This window comes from Myotis davidii, unplaced genomic scaffold, assembly GCF_000327345.1.
Source record: "Myotis davidii unplaced genomic scaffold, ASM32734v1 scaffold987, whole genome shotgun sequence".
In the NCBI taxonomy this organism is placed as follows: domain Eukaryota; kingdom Metazoa; phylum Chordata; class Mammalia; order Chiroptera; family Vespertilionidae; genus Myotis; species Myotis davidii.
The window spans coordinates 264,390-281,757 of NW_006297901.1; the positions used below are offsets into that span (position 1 = coordinate 264,390).

Here is a 17,368-nt window from a genome sequence, read left to right on the forward strand (position 1 = left end):
GTGAAGTCCAAATATATTTCTTAGATTGTGAACTGTCCCGATATTGGTTATAATACTAAGTAATTTTAAAAATAGGCAAATTTATAAGCCAACATCTCAACAGAGGACATAAAGAATATGGAAGTGAATGTATGAAAATGTTCACCACCAAAAATTCTTAGGAAATGAAATGAAAGCAAAAGCAAGTTGATATGTACATAATTCCAGACCTACTATTTAAAAAGATGAACCCTTGCATGTCCTTGTAGAGTTGAACAAAAGGGGAATTTTTATATGCTGCGCATGGGTGGGAAGGCAAATTGTATGACAATTTTAAATCTCAGTTCTGCATATGTTAAAATGTGAAACATTCACATATGCTGCAACAGTTTGATTAGTAGAATGCATATCTTTAAAAATAACTGAATGCAAATAACCCAACCGGCTGCTAGCCAGGGCCTTCATTGTTCTGTGCTGCCCAAGGTGATCAGTGCACGTCATAGCAAGTAAACTCCCAGTCAATCGAACTCCCAAGGGGACGCTTTGCATATTAGGCTTTTATATATATAGATAGATGATTCCTTTTACACTAACATCATGTAGAGTGTACACCCTCAGAGTGATATATTTGAGTAGGTTGAGATAGACAGGAAATTTTTTTGGTCTTTTTATTTATTTTTTTCTTTTTTCTTTGCCCTTTTAGCAGCTTTTAAGGTATTTCTATTGTCAGGTGTTTTACTAGTTTCCTAGGATTGCCATAACAAAGTACCACAAACTAGGTGATTAAAACAAACAAAACAAAAAATTATTCTCTCACAGTTCTGGAAACTAAAAGTCCAAAATAAGTTGTCAGCAAGGACAAGGTCCTTGGAAGCCTTGAGGGCAGAATCCTTCCTTGCCTCCTCTTAGCTTCTCTGGCTACCAGCAATTGCTGACATCCCTTGGCTTGTAGCTGCATCACTCTAATTTCTGCCTCCATCTTTACAAGGCCCTTTTCCCTCTATGTCTATTTCTCCAAATCTTTCTCTCCTTTTAAGGACCCCAGACACTGGATTAGGACTCTCCCTAATCTAGTATGACCCCATTTTAACTTGATTACTTACGTCTATTTCCAAATAAGGTCACATTTGCAGATACTGGCCGTTAGGACTTGAACAGATTTTGGGGTGGAGAGACAGTTCAGCCTACAATAAGTGTTAGTGTTTCTAACTGAACTCTCCCCTTCCTCATTTAGTCCTCTTTAGTTGATATGGTTTAGGAACCAAATATTCCATTATATTAGAACTAGAAGCCCAGTGCACGTGCACTTGGGTGGGGGTGGGGGGCCCCTCAGCCCTGTGCCCTCTCGCAGTCCAGGAGCCCCCGGGGGTGTCCAACTGAGGGCGGGGAGTGGGCCTAAGCAGGCAGTCAGACATCCTTAGCACTGCCACCGCCACTGCCCTTGCCAGCTGTGAGCTGAGCTGGGCTTCTGACTGAGTGTTGCTCCCCCTGTGGGAGCGCACTGACCACCAGGGGGCAGCTCCTGTATTGAGCATCTGCCCCCTGGTGGTCAGTGTGCATCATAGCAACCGGTCATTCTGCCATTCGATTGATTTGCATATTACCCTTGTGTTATATAGGATTGCACATAGACTGGATATTTGGGAACAGGGAGGGTCTATTCTATGAGCTTTAGTTCATAAATATTTCATCTGAATGTTCAGAGGCCATTTTTAGTTCCTTGTCACTTTGGATTTCTAAGCATATTTCTGAATATAAGTGACAAGTCACTATGCATTGTAAAATTACATCAGTAAACATTCACTGTGCACCTGCCATGCTAGTTGAATGCCTCTATCCTGGTTGGAGACATGCTTCGAAAACTTTTGACTGAAGGGGAGAAAACCGCATATGCTGAAATTATTTGGATTTTTGACGGATGACTTTAAAATTGCTGAGCCTAATCATTGCTTTGTGTGCCCTTGTTTAGATATCCTTGGAGCACTCGGATAATGTGACAGTTGGGATGTAGTGATGTCGACTCTCTGTCCTCCACCATCTCCAGCTGTTGCCAAGACAGAAATTGCTTTAAGTGGTGAATCACCTTTATTAGCTGCTACCTTTGCTTACTGGGACAATATTCTTGGTCCTAGAGTGAGACATATTTGGGCTCCAAAGACAGAACAGGTACTTCTCAGCGATGGAGAAATAACTTTTCTTGCCAACCACACCCTAAATGGAGAAATCCTCCGAAATGCAGAGAGTGGGGCTATAGATGTAAAGTTTTTTGTCTTGTCTGAAAAGGGAGTAATCATTGTTTCATTAATCTTCGATGGAAACTGGAATGGCGATAGGAGCACATACGGACTATCAATTATACTCCCACAGACAGAACTTAGCTTCTACCTCCCGCTTCACAGAGTGTGTGTCGATAGACTAACACACATTATCCGGAAAGGAAGGATATGGATGCATAAGGTGAGTGGTTCTGAGCTTATTAGTCATGTTAACTTGACCATTGAAAGTTTATCTTCTGTGCGGAGCCAGCTCAGCCAAGGGCTCGCAAGCCTGAGTGAGGGTGGTGAAGGATGAAGAAAAGACAGACAGAGAATAAGCTGGGTCTAGGTGACCTCCTGTGCCTGGCTGAGGCCACAGAGAGAGATCCAGAGGCAAGTTGAGCCTTCATTTTATAGCCAGAGGTAAAGAAGGTAGTGGTCACCATAGTTATAATGTTCTTGTGAGTTTCACTTGTTTTGGCAGCACTTACTGTACCTCCCACAGCCCACTAGCATCTAGGGAGCATCATAAGGTCAAGCCTAATTATGCTAAGAGGACTGTGCCCTCTAAGCTGGGACTTGTTTGTGGCTTTGCCCTATAGCCGTGCCCTACAATCTTCTGACACATTTATGTCTAATTTTTAGAAATTATATGCAGTTAACTTCAAACAGTAGCTATTATTTGCAGCTACCATATTAGATACAGATCTAGTCTGATGTCTGTCCTACTCATAATGACCAGGGAAGGTAGGAGATGATAGCTCCATGTTACAAATAAAAAGCTAAAGCTTAGGAAAGTAGAGAACATAAGTTTCAGACCCATTGACCCTCAAAGCTATTTTTTGGGGGGGTGGGAATTACATGCCTGTGTGTTTTACTTACTACTTAGTGTGTGTGGGTGCAAGCATTTCAAAACAATTGTTTCGTAAGCAGTTGGCCATGAAGCCTTTGCTCCCTTTAATTTCTTTGCCAAGTTTCTATATTTGTAAAATAGAAGGTTGGACAAAATGGTTTCTAGGAGATTCCTGTCATTTCATTTTCATAACATAAATGATAGTCCTATTCATTTCATTCCTCTTGCAGATTGGGCTAGAGGAAATTATTGTAATTTTCTAAATCCTTTTGTTTAATATACCATATGGTGGTACTTATATTTCCATGTGCTTTTGGCAGATCTGAAGAACAAATTTATTTCTCCTTTCTACTTTGCAGTTTGATACTAACATGGAAATCCATTAAATAATTATTAATTTTATGAGGCTTTTACTAGATAGTAAGGAAAAATAGTATCTTTTAAAGGAATAGTTTCTTACCATGTTTGCAGGCTTGCCTCATTATTTTTAACATGTATATGAAAATCATTTAAAATCAGGAAGCTCTATATTCTCCAGGTTCAACTTGATCTTAGTTCATTTGAAAGTCATTATCTTTGTGAAACTATGCAGATGTTACATTGACTGTTTTCTGTTAAATTATCTGTTTTTAACTGAAAAAAAAAAGGTGGTTTTATGTTTGGTTAATTTCCTCCCTCCCCTTTTTCTGTCCTAAAGTGAAAGTATTTTTCCCATGAACTAAATTACATAAGAACATGTCTGCTACATAACTGTATTGTAAAAAATAAGCATCAGATGTTTTTTGTTTTTAATTATCTTAATGAATTTCCCCTTGCTCAGGAAAGGCAAGAGATTGTCCAGAAGATAGTGCTAGAAGGCACAGAGAGAATGGAAGATCAGGTAAGGTGGAGATTGCACACTGTCAAACACTGCCAGGCACACGGTGTGTCTGTATAAAGCTAAAGGCTGCTTGTGTTAAGGTCTTGAGGCCCTATTAGTTTGACAGAGTGAGCCCGAAAGTGAACAGAGCCTTTATGGAGATGTGTGGAATAAACCTGATAAAAACTTGCATACCCTAGACCTGAATAATTAAATGAAAGTCCAGTAGTAATTGCATCTAGAGAGTAATATTTTGTTACCTGTTTTCCGTATCCACAGAGTAAATTTTGAATAACTTGCTTATAGTCAAAATTAAAAATTATGTTTGAGATTTTCTTTAAAGTCATGTTTCTCAGACATTTCCGCAGAAGTAGTTGTAACAGAAGGAAAGTGAGTTCTCCTATAAGGTATCTGTAGATGTAGGCACAGCTCTAAGCATAATATATCTTTGAAATGGTATCGTTAGAATTCATGCATTACATTTTATTCTATGAAATGTCTGTCTGTTTTCATATTATAATTTGCCGTTGATATTCCTCACCTTTAAACGACCAGGCTTCTTGTAATACCAAGTCTCTAGGAAAATGTAAATGTTTATCCCATGACTTTGAATTCCCTTAGGGAGCAGGCACCAGACTTGGGAAAGCATGATTGCAAAGAGAGGGCTCCCTGTGGAAATGAAGTACAAGCGATTTCAGCACAGGGCCGAGCAGTCCTTCTGAAGGGGACTCTCCAGTGGAGAAAGGGCTCTTTGCTTTTACTGCTGTTGCCCCAACCACCCTCTTTGTTCCTTTGAAACTCCAGTACAAACATCATGGCTGATTTTCTTTTCTCTGGTTCTCTTTAGCATGCCCAAGATAGAATACTACTTTAAACAAAAATTTTCTTTTTCTTTTTAATATATTTTTATTGGTTTCAGAGAGGAAGGGGGAGGGAGGGAGAGATAGAAACATCAATGAGAGAGGATCATGGATTGGCTGCCTCCTGCACGCCCCCTGCTGGGGATCAAGCCCACATCCCAGGTATGTGTCCTGACAGGGAATCGAACAGTGACCTCCTGGTTCATAGGTCAATGCTCAAACATTGAGCCACACCGGTCAGGCTAAACAAAAACTTCTAAAAATTTGTGAAAATACAGGGGCATTAAGTAAGGAAATGCTTTTGTAAATAACTTTCCAGACCAGAATAACTATTCTGGGGAAAGGTTTGAGACTTTATTTTATTGTCCAGCTTATCTTACATTGTGTGATTTTTCTTCACCTCATTTACTTTTTTGTGCAGGGTCAGAGTATTATTCCAATGCTTACTGGAGAAGTAATTCCTGTAATGGAACTGCTTTCATCTATGAAATCACACAGTGTTCCTGAAGAAATAGATGTAAGTTCTTATTTTATTAAATAGAAACAATGATATCTTTTATCCATTTTTTTTCAGTTACATTACTGTTAAGTATATTAGTAGTATTCTCATTTTGTTATTATAATTATGATAACATTCAATTTATTTATTTGTCCTCTTTTGTATTTCCTAGAAGTGGGAGAATTTCAGACCTTATAGAAGCAATCAATATAATGCAGTACTTTTGGTAACAAAACAGTGTGTAAATGGAAGTTTACCCATATTCACTAATGTAGTTTCCTTAATCATTTGTTGAGGACATTTAGAGTCACATACTATGCAGGTATAGAGAATTTTTAGAAAACAATTTTTGTAGCTTTCTGATATTTTTGTCATTAGGATTTGTCTCCTGATCCTGACAGCTCAGAAGAGGGGGTTGTTCTTGTAACAATTGTTGCTTAACCTGCCTGACCAGCCTTCACATTTGTTCTTCTGAAAGTTTATGGTAGTGCACAGAGATTGTTTTATGGGGATTCTTGATGTTTAGAAATGAGGGCAATGTGTTATATTGAACCTAGACTTCAAAAAACTTGTATATTAAAAGTGGTTTTCAACATTGTTATACCAGATTTTTTTGTGTGTAACTTTTAGATTGCTGAAACAGTTCTCAACGATGACGACATTGGTGACAGTTGTCATGAAGGCTTTCTTCTCAAGTAAGACTTTTGCTTATTTCCATAAAAGCTGAATGAAGCAGATACAGACGTTATGCTTACCTATGACAGGATATTGAGGAAAGTAAACAACAGAATGACTACCCCATGTTATTCTAGGGACAACATTGCATATGTGAACTATTACTTAGCTTTGTGTTATCTTTTCATTTATTACATATCTGTGATATATTTGATGTTACTCTTTTTTTTTTTTAACATCTAAAGGAGCTGAGTTTTGATAATGCCCAGACAAGAAATCTTAGTCCCTTGTTTGGTTCTGGTTTCTTGTTTTACTTCTCATTAAAGCTGAAACTAGTAACTTTTTCAATATAAATTGCATTGTGGATGTACTTGAGTTATTTGGGCCTAGAAAAGAAAATTATTTATATATGTATTCATCCTTTCCTTCTTACAATGGATTTTAGTACTTAAAAGTGTGGGCTCTAAAATTAGATTTTCCAAGTTACTGCTGTATAACCCTGGGCAAGCCACCTGAACTCTGTGTGCCTCCATGCCCTCATCTGCAAATTGAGAATAGTAATAATAGTAATACTTCATGGGATTGTTCTAAGTGTTGAGTGAGATCAGTTACATTAAGCATTTAAAATAGTGCGTGGCACATAATAATAGCTAATAGCTAACATTTGCTATTTATATTTCTTCTAAGAAAAATGATAATAATAGTAGCCGGTATTTATTGAGTGCCTACATGTTAGTCCCTAATCTAAATGCTTTATCTTCATGTATAGTCTCATCTTCTGCTTTAGTGTTTCTTTACAATTGCAGTTTATCATGAAGTTTTATTTATTTTTTTAAAATATGTTTTTATTGATTTGAGACAGAGAGAAAGGAAGGAAGAGGGAGAGTAACATCAATCGGCTGCCTCTTGCATCCCCCCCACCTGGGGATCGAGCCCGCATCTGGGCACGTGTCCTGACCAGGAATGGAACCAGTGACCTCATGGTGCGCAGGACCACGCTCAACCACCTGGGCCACATTGGCCAGGGCATGAAATTTTATTTTTTAAAAAGTAATGAAAAATGAGGAGTGCTTTTATGCCTAACAGTCTTTTCCTTTAGATTTATGATGGAATGGTAGAGGCGAGGGTGAGTCTAACCTAGAGGCCTTAAATGGCTTGAATCAGAAGTGCATTAGTCCTGATTCTATTCAGTGTTAGCCATTCATAGCATTAATTTTAATCCCCTTTGACTTTAAGTAAGTCACTTAACCTCTCTCTATACCTCTCAGTTCCTTCCACTATAAAATGGTAATATTTTACTAAATGGGTTGTTTTAAGGTTCAAATGAGAGAATCTCTGTGAAAAAGCATGTAGAAATGAAGACGGCATTATATTTATAGCTTTGGTGCTTCGCATGGAAAGCTATTCTAAATGATTTGAATAGCTTTCCTTCTTTTCTTTTACTTTGTAAAATTGTTTTACAGCCAATTTTTTTAAATCTCTTTTCTTCGATTTACAGTGCCATTAGCTCACACCTGCAAACCTGTGGCTGTTCTGTTGTAGTAGGTAGCAGTGCAGAGAAAGTAAATAAGGTAATTTATTTTATAATCCAGCAAATAATCTCACTTTTTAATACTGCTAACATATCATAGGTTGTAATTTAAAGGTTAGGTTACAGACAAAATGATCTAAGAGTATAAGGCAATGTAATCTGACCAAATAACTGTGACACCCTAAGCAAAGAGAAGGGTTCTGTGGAGAAAGTCTGCGTATTATATCAGCCACCTGGAGAGCACAATACGTATTCAAATGTTACAGGCTTTGAGGTATACTGTAAATTTACCAGCATTTCCCAAACTTACTCAACCACAGAATCCCTATTTTTAGCAACAATTGTTATTATCCATGGACTATCCTGTGTGACTAAGGAATATTTATTTCTCAGGATATATTTTATTAGCAAAAACAATTGAAATTTCAATTCCAATTTCTTTCATAAGCAAACCAGTGCTGTTTTTTTTACATTATATTTTAATGCTAAATTCTTTTCTTTTACAGATAGTAAAAACATTATGCCTTTTTCTGACTCCAGCAGAGAGAAAATGCTCCAGATTATGTGAAGCAGAATCATCATTTAAATATGAGTCAGGACTCTTTGTCCAAGGCCTGCTAAAGGTAGAGTCTACACTGGTCACAAGTGAAACCAGTTTTTGAGACTCATCATAAGTGTCTTTTGAACATTAGTATTTAATGTATCTCATGTTTTTATGCCAAAGGGCTGACTTCCTTTACACAGACTGAGCATAGAGTCTATGTCTTATTGATTTATGGTTGGTATCAGTGAAACATCACAGAATATCTTTATATTTCTCTCTGGTTTCCTGTAGCTGCCTGTTTGGCTTTAGGATTTTTAATTTTTTTTTTTTAATATGTGCTTGAATCAGGTTGATGTCTAAAATGGGAGGAACATTTACTTTTTTTTACTGAACAAATTTGAAATTTTGTGTTACCATTTTGTTTATGTATCATATTCATTTATTGAAAACAAAATTTAAAGCTGCTCTCTAACTTGAAAAAGTATAGAAGATTTTGTCAATTCCTGTGTGTGTATTAAAAAAGATTACTTTCATTTTTCTTTTATTTGTTTAAATATGCTTTTGAAGGGGAAAGACAGATAAATATTAATTAGCCATTATTTTGAGTAATTACAGGTAGGACAGTTACTCACTTTATCTAATCTATTGTTGATGTTTTTATCATAATCAAACACATGAAGATATAGATTCGTAATGCTTATGTGATTCTCTCATAGTCGATGCTTTCTTGAAGGTTAGATATAACAAAATGAACGAAAAATAGTAAAAAATTGTTACAAATAAAAATGATATTCAGCTTTTGCATTTTCAATAATGTGCATGCTATGAGCTCAAAATAATAGTACTTAAATACAGAAACTATTTAAGGGAAACTCATTTCTTTTTTTTTTAAATATATTTTATTAATTTTTTACAGAGAGGAAGGGAGAGGAATAGAGAGTTAGAAACATCGATGAGAGAGAAACATCGATCAGCTGCCTCCTGCACACCCCCTACTGGGGATGTGCCTGCAACCAAGGTACATGCCCCTGACCGGAATCAAACCTGGGACCCTTGAGTCCGCAGGCTGACACTATCCACTGAGCCAAACTGGTAAGGGCGGGAAACTCATTTCTGATTTGAATTGTACAAATTTGAAAATTAGAACTTCTTCTCTGTCAAAGACATAAGGTATTTAGTACTTTTTTTCCTCAGCAACCTCTCATTTAATTATATAATTTTATCCCTAAAAGGGTTTTATATAGATCCATATAGGAAAGCTTCAAACTATATCATAATGAAAATATATTTGTTAAGAATTTTCCATGCAATTATAAATTGTGTAGTCTTTTAGAAAATGGTTTGACATTATATATCAAGAGCCTTACAAACATTTAAAGACTGACCTACTGTTTCTACCTCAGGAAATTCTTCCTAAAGAAACAATTATATGTGCAGAAGATTTACATATAAAGATGATTATCACAGCATGATAGGAGTAAAAAAAAATGGAAACAGCCTTTATCTTCTGTTCTCTTCAAGTACATAGCACGGTGCCTTTTACACAGTATGTCCTTATTCCATGGCAGCCCAACCAACTATACCTAGAAAGAAGTGCATTCTTTACTTATTATAAAAATACGTATATTATTAGAAATTAAAAGAGCATGTGAATAGTCAAGAAGAAATGGTCACTTGTAATCTCACAATCTGGAGAATAACCATTGTTAATATTCGACATGTATCTTCTGGTCTTGCTTTCTTCTGTATGTATTTTTTTCATAACTCCCCTTATTCCCCCCCAAAAATTGGATTGTACTTTGCATATTCTAACCTGTTTTTTTTTCACAATATATTGTGAACATCTTTCAATATCAACACCTAAACTTCTGCAGCTTAGTTTAATCACTTCTCTTTTTGGATTCTTAGGTTGTTTCTATCCCTAAAACTTTGTACACAATCATGAGCAATATATGAGTATACATTTCTAGAGATGGACTTGCTAAATCAAAACCAGGGTGTTTTGTTGTTGTTGTTGTTTTAAATAAATCTTTATACAATTTGGCAAATAAGGCAGTGACTTTTCCTTTCATTGTGACAGGATTCCACTGGAAGCTTTGTGCTACCCTTCCGGCAAGTCATGTATGCTCCCTACCCCAGCACTCACATAGACGTGGATGTCAACACCGTCAAGCAGATGCCGCCCTGTCATGAGCACATCTACAATCAGCGCAGGTACATGCGATCAGAGCTGACGGCATTCTGGAGAGCCACTTCAGAGGAGGACATGGCTCAGGATACGGTCATCTACACCGACGAAAGCTTCACTCCCGATTTGTGAGTCATGTTGTCCTTTGGTATTGTTGTTAAGCAATATTATGAAATTGTATCTTTTGTGAGTAAGAGCAAAACAGATGAGTCTGTGTTTAAAAGGAAAAAAAGGTTACTATGAGTTATGCTTGAAGAATTATTTGGTTAATCAAGCATTTTTTCTTAAATGTTTATTTTTCTTACTATAATCGTGTTTCTCATAAGATAGATTAGTTTTTAAAAATAAGTCTTTAAATATTTAACAAATATCTATTGAGCCCTAGGCACAATACTAGATACTAAGGTTAATAGTGGCCAGACAGCCCCACTCTAACATGGCTTATAGTCTGATGTATAGGAGTCACTAAAAAACTTATTAACTAAACCAAAGAAGTAATTCTAAGTCTTTTCTTTCTTGATATATGAATATAAAATACAACAAAACTGTCGATAATATTAATAGAGCATTCTTTTACTTTGAATTTTATATTGTAGTATTCGTTCCTTACCATAAAGCCTGACTAGTATTTTTAAAAGATAAAAAGTAATGATAATAAAATATTCAGTGTTAACCCAAATAGGAAAAAATGGTGATGATAAATCTGAATTATAAAACCATAAGAAAACACTGAAATTGTAGGTACTTTCCTATTTACTTCTGAAATCAGGAAAAGATTTGTAGCATACTGGGATACATTATGATTCTCTTTAATTAAAGTACCTGGCACATAGAATGTGCTCAACAATTGTTGACTAGAATCATACAGGCTTGAGTATATAGGGGAGCAGTAAAATTGGAGTGATCAGCCTGTCCTGTTTTTCTAAGAAAAAAATTGAGCTGAGGCAATATGGAGGCATGTGGAGCACCAGCAGTCACACAGAATGTGCTGACTGAAAACAGAAAAGGAACACCATGTCCACCAGAAAGGGAACACCATGTCCACCAGAAGAGGAACACGGGATCTCGGCCTTGTGTGTACTAGGTGCAGAGAGATGACTTCATTAGGACCCATCTTTCCCAGCTCTCCAGTGTTCCTGTTGGTTCCTTAGAAAGCTTTAGGGAAATTGGTTAGAACATGAATTGTTCAGAATTGGAATTCCAGACACTAAGCTTTCACATACACTATTGGTAATTTTGGTACACATGTAAAGTTCTCAGAATTCATTTGTTCCTTCAAACATTTTCTTCTTTCCTAAAGTATTTAGTATTTTTTTTTCTTTTTTTGCTTGGTTGCTTCATAGCTCTTTTGGGGAATTTGGTGAACTTTAGAATCGGTTTACAACCATCTAATATTTTTTTAGAGGGGATATGTGTATACTTTAACATTTCTTATTCATTTTAGTCAGTTATGCTTGCTTCACAAATTTGACAAACTATGATCAGCCAGCTATTGTTTTGCTGATATAACAAAATAATGTTATAAATTAAAAAAATTTTTTCCAGTTCTATGTAAATTTTCTAAACATAAAACTGTCCAAATATATTTTCAGCCACTAGATTGTGAATTGTTAAATTTTCTATTAGACATATTTTACTTTTAATTTATTTAAAACAATATCACCAATTTTTAAGATATTTTTTTAATTTTAATGTTTAGATATAATTTCAGTCATTGCCAATAAAAAATGAAAAATCAGTCACTGGAAATATATATATTTTTATATATACTTTTTTTATTTGTTTTAGAGAGGGAGAGGGAGAGAGAGATAGAAACATCAATGATGAGAGAGAATCATTAATCAGCTGCCTCCTGCAAGCCCCCTACTGGGGATTGAGGCCACAATCTGCATGTGCCCTTGACTGGAATCGAACCCAGGACCTTTCAGTCCACGGGCTGACGCTCTATCCACTGAGCCAAACTAGCTAGGGATACTTTTTAACACTTTGCTTTATCTAATTCATTATGAACAAGATACTCATTCAGTGAAACAGGCATATTAAGAATAGCGGACTTTAAATAACCTTATTCTCTCTCCAAAGCCAGAGAAGGAGTGCTGTCAGGGTCCACACTGGCCACTAATTGGATACCTTGTAATTATGCTGCTTCTCTCTCCCCTCCCCAACCCCCCCTTTTGGGTTTTCTTCGGTTGTTTGGTATACTCTTCTCTTAGAACTAGGAAATTTTAGGTACTTTCCTATTTATTTCTGCACACGCACCTCTTTCCTGCCACTCCTCTCATTATATGATGATCATTACTATTTTCAGTTCAAATTGCTTACCTTATTAAATGTTACATTACCCTTTTGACTTGAGTATAACCTAACATCTCAGTGAACTCTCTCGGGAAGTAGAAGGCAAGGAGAGGGGAGGAAGAAGAGAAAAGATTGAAGGGGTTCAGACCTGGGAAGAGCAGTCTTTTTTAAGCACCTGCTCTGTCCTGGGTGGTGTGTGAGATGCACACTCTCTCAGGTGGCGTTACATCTTAACTTCTTGTCTGGTCATTGTTGACAAGGCAGATGATGCTTTCCTAGAACTGGTTCATGTCACTTGCCAGATGATGGGCTCATGATGCAAACCCAGTGGTTGTGATGTTGCCGATAGTCATCTAGCTGTGTCTCTTAATCCCACTCCAGTGATTGTTAGCATCCATCCTTTTGCCTTTCTTCATCCTAAAATGTATACTAGAAGCTATTAGTACATAACATTCTCCTTCTATTTTGTTTACGGTGTTGTTGGTAGTGTTGTGTGTCTACTTTTATTGCTGTTTTATTTTTGAGATGGCAGGAATTGGTAACTGTGTTTACTAATTGCCTAAGGCTCTCAACATTTTTTAAAAGGTGAGTGTATTAAAATAGGTTGATAGATATTACATATCATTCTTGGGATTGCTATCTTTAAAAGAAAAATAATTACATAGTGGCCTGACTAACTCCAATAAGATACAAATGTCTCCTTGAGTTAAAATAAAATAAATATATAGTGTATGTTTTAAAATATATGTCTAATTTTTATTTAAAAAATGTTTATATATAACATCCCATTTCTACAAATTTAATTTATTGGCTGGTGTAGGATTATGGAAAGTAGCATTTTGCAGCCATTTCAACATTTGGACTGTTTTCTTCCCAGGAATATTTTTCAAGATGTCCTACACAGAGACACGCTAGTAAAAGCCTTCCTGGACCAGGTAAATGTTAAACCTGAAGTCGTTGGAGTGAATGATATGACATGTTTTTGTTTTTTATTTCATGCATTCTACAATGCCTGTACTCTGTATATAATATCTTAGAATTCAGTCATTATCTTTTTGTAGTGTCTCTGGTCTTTTTGAAAGTGTCTACATGATTTTTCTTTTGAGTTGTTAATGAGTAGTAGTCTGAATATTAACAATTAAAGATGCATCATCCCCCCCATTCAAATAATAAATGTTTTCATTCTGAGCACTAACCTATAACTCAAAGTATTTTCTTTTGTGGGGGTGAAGGGAGAGGGTGCACAAATGTTTTTTATTTACCTTAATTGCGTCAAAAATGTCTTTAAACCCTGTACCTCTATTTCAATGATAGCATTTTTATTGTCTCCTCCTTTTGAAAAAAAAATCTGCTTAATTATACATTTGAAGAAAATTATAATGATATGGAACTTATTTCTTAGTATACTAGAACTTTGTCATAGTATCATTCTGAGGATCAGGTCAGAAAACTTTGTCATAGATGCAGCTTTGAAATAATGAGGTCCTTAAGTTTAGTAGAAATTTTTGATCAGGTCTGTAGTCCGACATATTCCAAAGTTCAAAGGTAATATGTAGTCATGTGAGTCCATATTTCTCAAGCTGAAAAGAGATCCTTTTACTGCTATAGCTGCACCCCCCTGTATCCCTTCCCTCCCCCCAGCAAGAGTCCTATGATATGAATATCTTAAAATCATAATTTAAGTGGGGCTCAACTTCTGGGAGCTTCAACTTTATTTGAAGATGTGGGCAGAACAAGTGAAGTAACATAATTGGAAGTAACCTTTAAGTATGATTTTTTTTTATGATTTTAGAGAGAAAAGGGAGAGAGAGAGACAGAGAAACATCAATGTGAGAGAGAAATATTGATTGGTTGCCTCTAGCATGCACCCTGACTGGGAATAAAACCTGCCATCTTTTGGTGCACAGGATGATGCTCCAACCAACTGACCCACAATGGCCAGGGCCAATTATTACCTTTAATAATAAAAATAAATATGAATGTATTCTGAAGTAGAATGAAAAATACTACTCTTAAATATGAACTAGAACTGTCAGACTGCTTCCAGACTCAGTACTTCTGTCATACTCCCGCCTGATAAGAGACATCTATGGAAATGATTGCGGGAACTGCTCTAATGTACATTATCTGCCAGGCTCTGTTAACACTGTGATAGGAACATGCTGTGTAAGTAGAATGAGAGCAAAATATTTATTAAAGCATTCATTTTCCTGTAGGTCTTTCATTTGAAGCCTGGTTTATCTCTCAGGAGTACTTTCCTTGCACAGTTTCTGCTCGTCCTTCACAGAAAAGCTTTGACGCTAATAAAATATATAGAAGATGATACGTAAGTAAAATTATATGGAAGAAAAACCTTTGTGCAGTTTTAAAATTTGTTCCTTTTGAACATTTTCTATATTACATGTATTTGTTTTTTATTATTTGTAGGCAGAAGGGGAAAAAGCCCTTTAAATCTCTTCGGAACCTGAAGATAGACCTTGATTTAACAGCAGAGGGCGATCTTAACATAATAATGGCTCTAGCTGAGAAAATTAAACCAGGCCTGCACTCCTTTATCTTTGGAAGATCTTTCTATACTAGTGTACAAGAACGAGACGTTCTAATGACTTTTTAAATGTGTAACTTACTAAATATATTTCATCACAATCATAATTGCTGCTAAAGTAGCTCACTTGGTATGGGACACATCAGTCCCTGGGGTGATACTTCAAAGTCCTACTTGGCAATGGCAGTCAGACTTAGTTACACTACAGTTGTCACAAGAAGTCTGCGAAGGGATGTCAGGTGCATCGTTAGCAGTGGATGGATCTTTTCCTAGTTGTGCTCTCTTGGGATACAGACTTATGTTTACAATTATAAATATTATTGCTATCTTTAAAAAAGATATGATAATAGAATATAAACTTGACCACAACTACTGTTTTTTGAAACTTAGGATTCATGGTTTACATGTATCAAAGTGAAATCTGAGTTAGCTTCCAGAGATAAAGTACTAGTTGACTTTGCACTTTTTGGTGTTGCTCGGTACATGGAATTACTAATACTGTTGCAGTCAGCTGAAAACTGGAGCTTCTGAATCATTTCAGTTCCATAGACAGGAAGTTAACTCGAAGCTAGAGTAAGCTTGAGAAAGAAAATATTGTTCAAGCAGATGTTTAACTAAAGTTAATTATTAGATCCTACTTTGTAGATGTAGTCATTCAGAGTCAGTGTGTGTAGAAATGAACACAATCAGGGTGGTTTTGTTTTGTTGCTAAGCTCAGTCAAAGAAAATATAGGAAATTGGATTTTATGTTTTAGTAGTCGTTGCCAACTTTTTAAATGAATGTTCATTATTTTTGAGCCAAGTGGAAATGTGTACTGCTGTGCCCTTTTTTCCTCGGAGACTATAATTACTTGGAAGAAGTTTGGATTTCACTGGTCAGTCATTGTCATCTTGTTTTCTTCTCGTAAAGTCTCACCCTGATGGCAATCATTGTAATTCCGAGACTATGAAATGCAATAGAGAATATACTAATAACTTTTTTCAGGAATAGAAGTTAGTACCTTGTCTTCTTATATTTCTGCACATATTTTTTAAGTTGTTGCCATGTGTCTTTGCCCACATCGTCTGAGGAGTAGCAGGAGACACTTCACTGACATGCTATTTAACTAGGTGCTACTTTGGCAGAACTGAGTGGTCTATTTCTTTTTTTTTCTTAATGTGTTTGGACCATTTTGCTGGCTACAAAATAACTGATTAACTTAATTCTGTGCTAGAACAGTGTTGACATAGTAGTAGAATATACAAGCATAAAAAATTATTTAAAGCTGTGGAAGTAACACAAAAGGGAAAAATATTTATAAGAAAGGGATAAAAGTAATAGAGCCCCTCTGCCCTTGCCCAAATTTAACCAAAAGCATGTTCTGTTTTGAAAAGTCCTAATGGCCTTTCACATCACTCATAAGAAATACTTTATACACAGAACTAGATGACTGATGCTGTCATGAAAAATGTACACATACCACCTTGTTGTACCCGGTACTCACTGTTTTTTATATGATAAATTATTGAAGTGCTGACTGGTTTTCTGGTTTTTTGCTGGTTTATTGTATTGTTATTTAGAATGCAAGTTGTACAGTGAAATAAGTTATTAAGGCATGTGTAAACATTGCTACATATATTTTCTCCTAGAAGGAGAATTTTGAATAAAATATCTTTGACATTTTGTCTCTTACAGTTGTTTGTTTAGAAAAGCAATGCTATGATACTGAAAGACTGCTTTCCTGTTCAGCTGACAGTCATATTGAATCTAAACTTCTTTCTTTTATTTTTATTTTGAAAGTTTTATTGATGCTGGTGAAGGGGAGCAGCATTTGCCATTCTAAAATAGGCCTTTGGGGATATTGGTTATTTTAATCTGGTTATTTTTAAGAAATAAAGGACTCAAAAGAACCTTGACTTTCTCCCAACTGCCTAAAAACATTTAGCTGGACGACCTGCACCAGGAAGGGAGATACCATCACAATTAACTGTAGTTTAATATGAACTAAGTCTGATAAGTCAGAAGGAACCGATCAAGGCCCTTTGGATTCAAGTCTGTGCCACACAGTTAAAGATGGCCCAGCAAACAGTTATTTACCAAGCATTTGCTTTTCCCTATTTTGGTAAATTGCTTTCCTGCCCTCTGAAGTCCAAGCCACACCCTACCTCCTCTTCCTTAGTTCAAGATGACTTGTAAGCCTTAACTGCCTGGTAAGTCTTGGGATCTCATATTCTTATGGGATGCCCATATGTACATACATAATAAATTTGGTCACTTTCTCCTGTTAATCTGTCTCATGTTAATT

The 17,368-nt window shown here is 36.1% G+C and overlaps 1 protein-coding gene across 2 annotated transcripts in view; it reads left to right on the plus strand.

Annotated features, from left to right (window-relative positions):
- LOC102753546 (chromosome unknown open reading frame, human C9orf72) overlaps positions 1-16,757 on the plus strand; it is a 21,541-nt gene extending 4,784 nt beyond the window's left edge. The window contains exons 2-11 of one of the 2 annotated variants that reach the window (XM_006773728.2): positions 1,949-2,436; positions 3,908-3,967; positions 5,228-5,323; positions 5,936-6,000; positions 7,479-7,551; positions 8,018-8,134; positions 10,136-10,371; positions 13,416-13,473; positions 14,755-14,864; positions 14,966-16,757. In XM_006773728.2, the coding sequence (XP_006773791.1) occupies positions 1,993-2,436; positions 3,908-3,967; positions 5,228-5,323; positions 5,936-6,000; positions 7,479-7,551; positions 8,018-8,134; positions 10,136-10,371; positions 13,416-13,473; positions 14,755-14,864; positions 14,966-15,152 (1,446 nt within the window). In that variant the 5' untranslated portion in view covers positions 1,949-1,992 and the 3' untranslated portion in view covers positions 15,153-16,757. The remainder of the gene's footprint in view (positions 1-1,948; positions 2,437-3,907; positions 3,968-5,227; positions 5,324-5,935; positions 6,001-7,478; positions 7,552-8,017; positions 8,135-10,135; positions 10,372-13,415; positions 13,474-14,754; positions 14,865-14,965) is intronic. The other variant, XM_015570472.1, reaches the window with a different exon arrangement.
- The last annotated feature ends 611 nt before the right edge of the window (positions 16,758-17,368 follow it).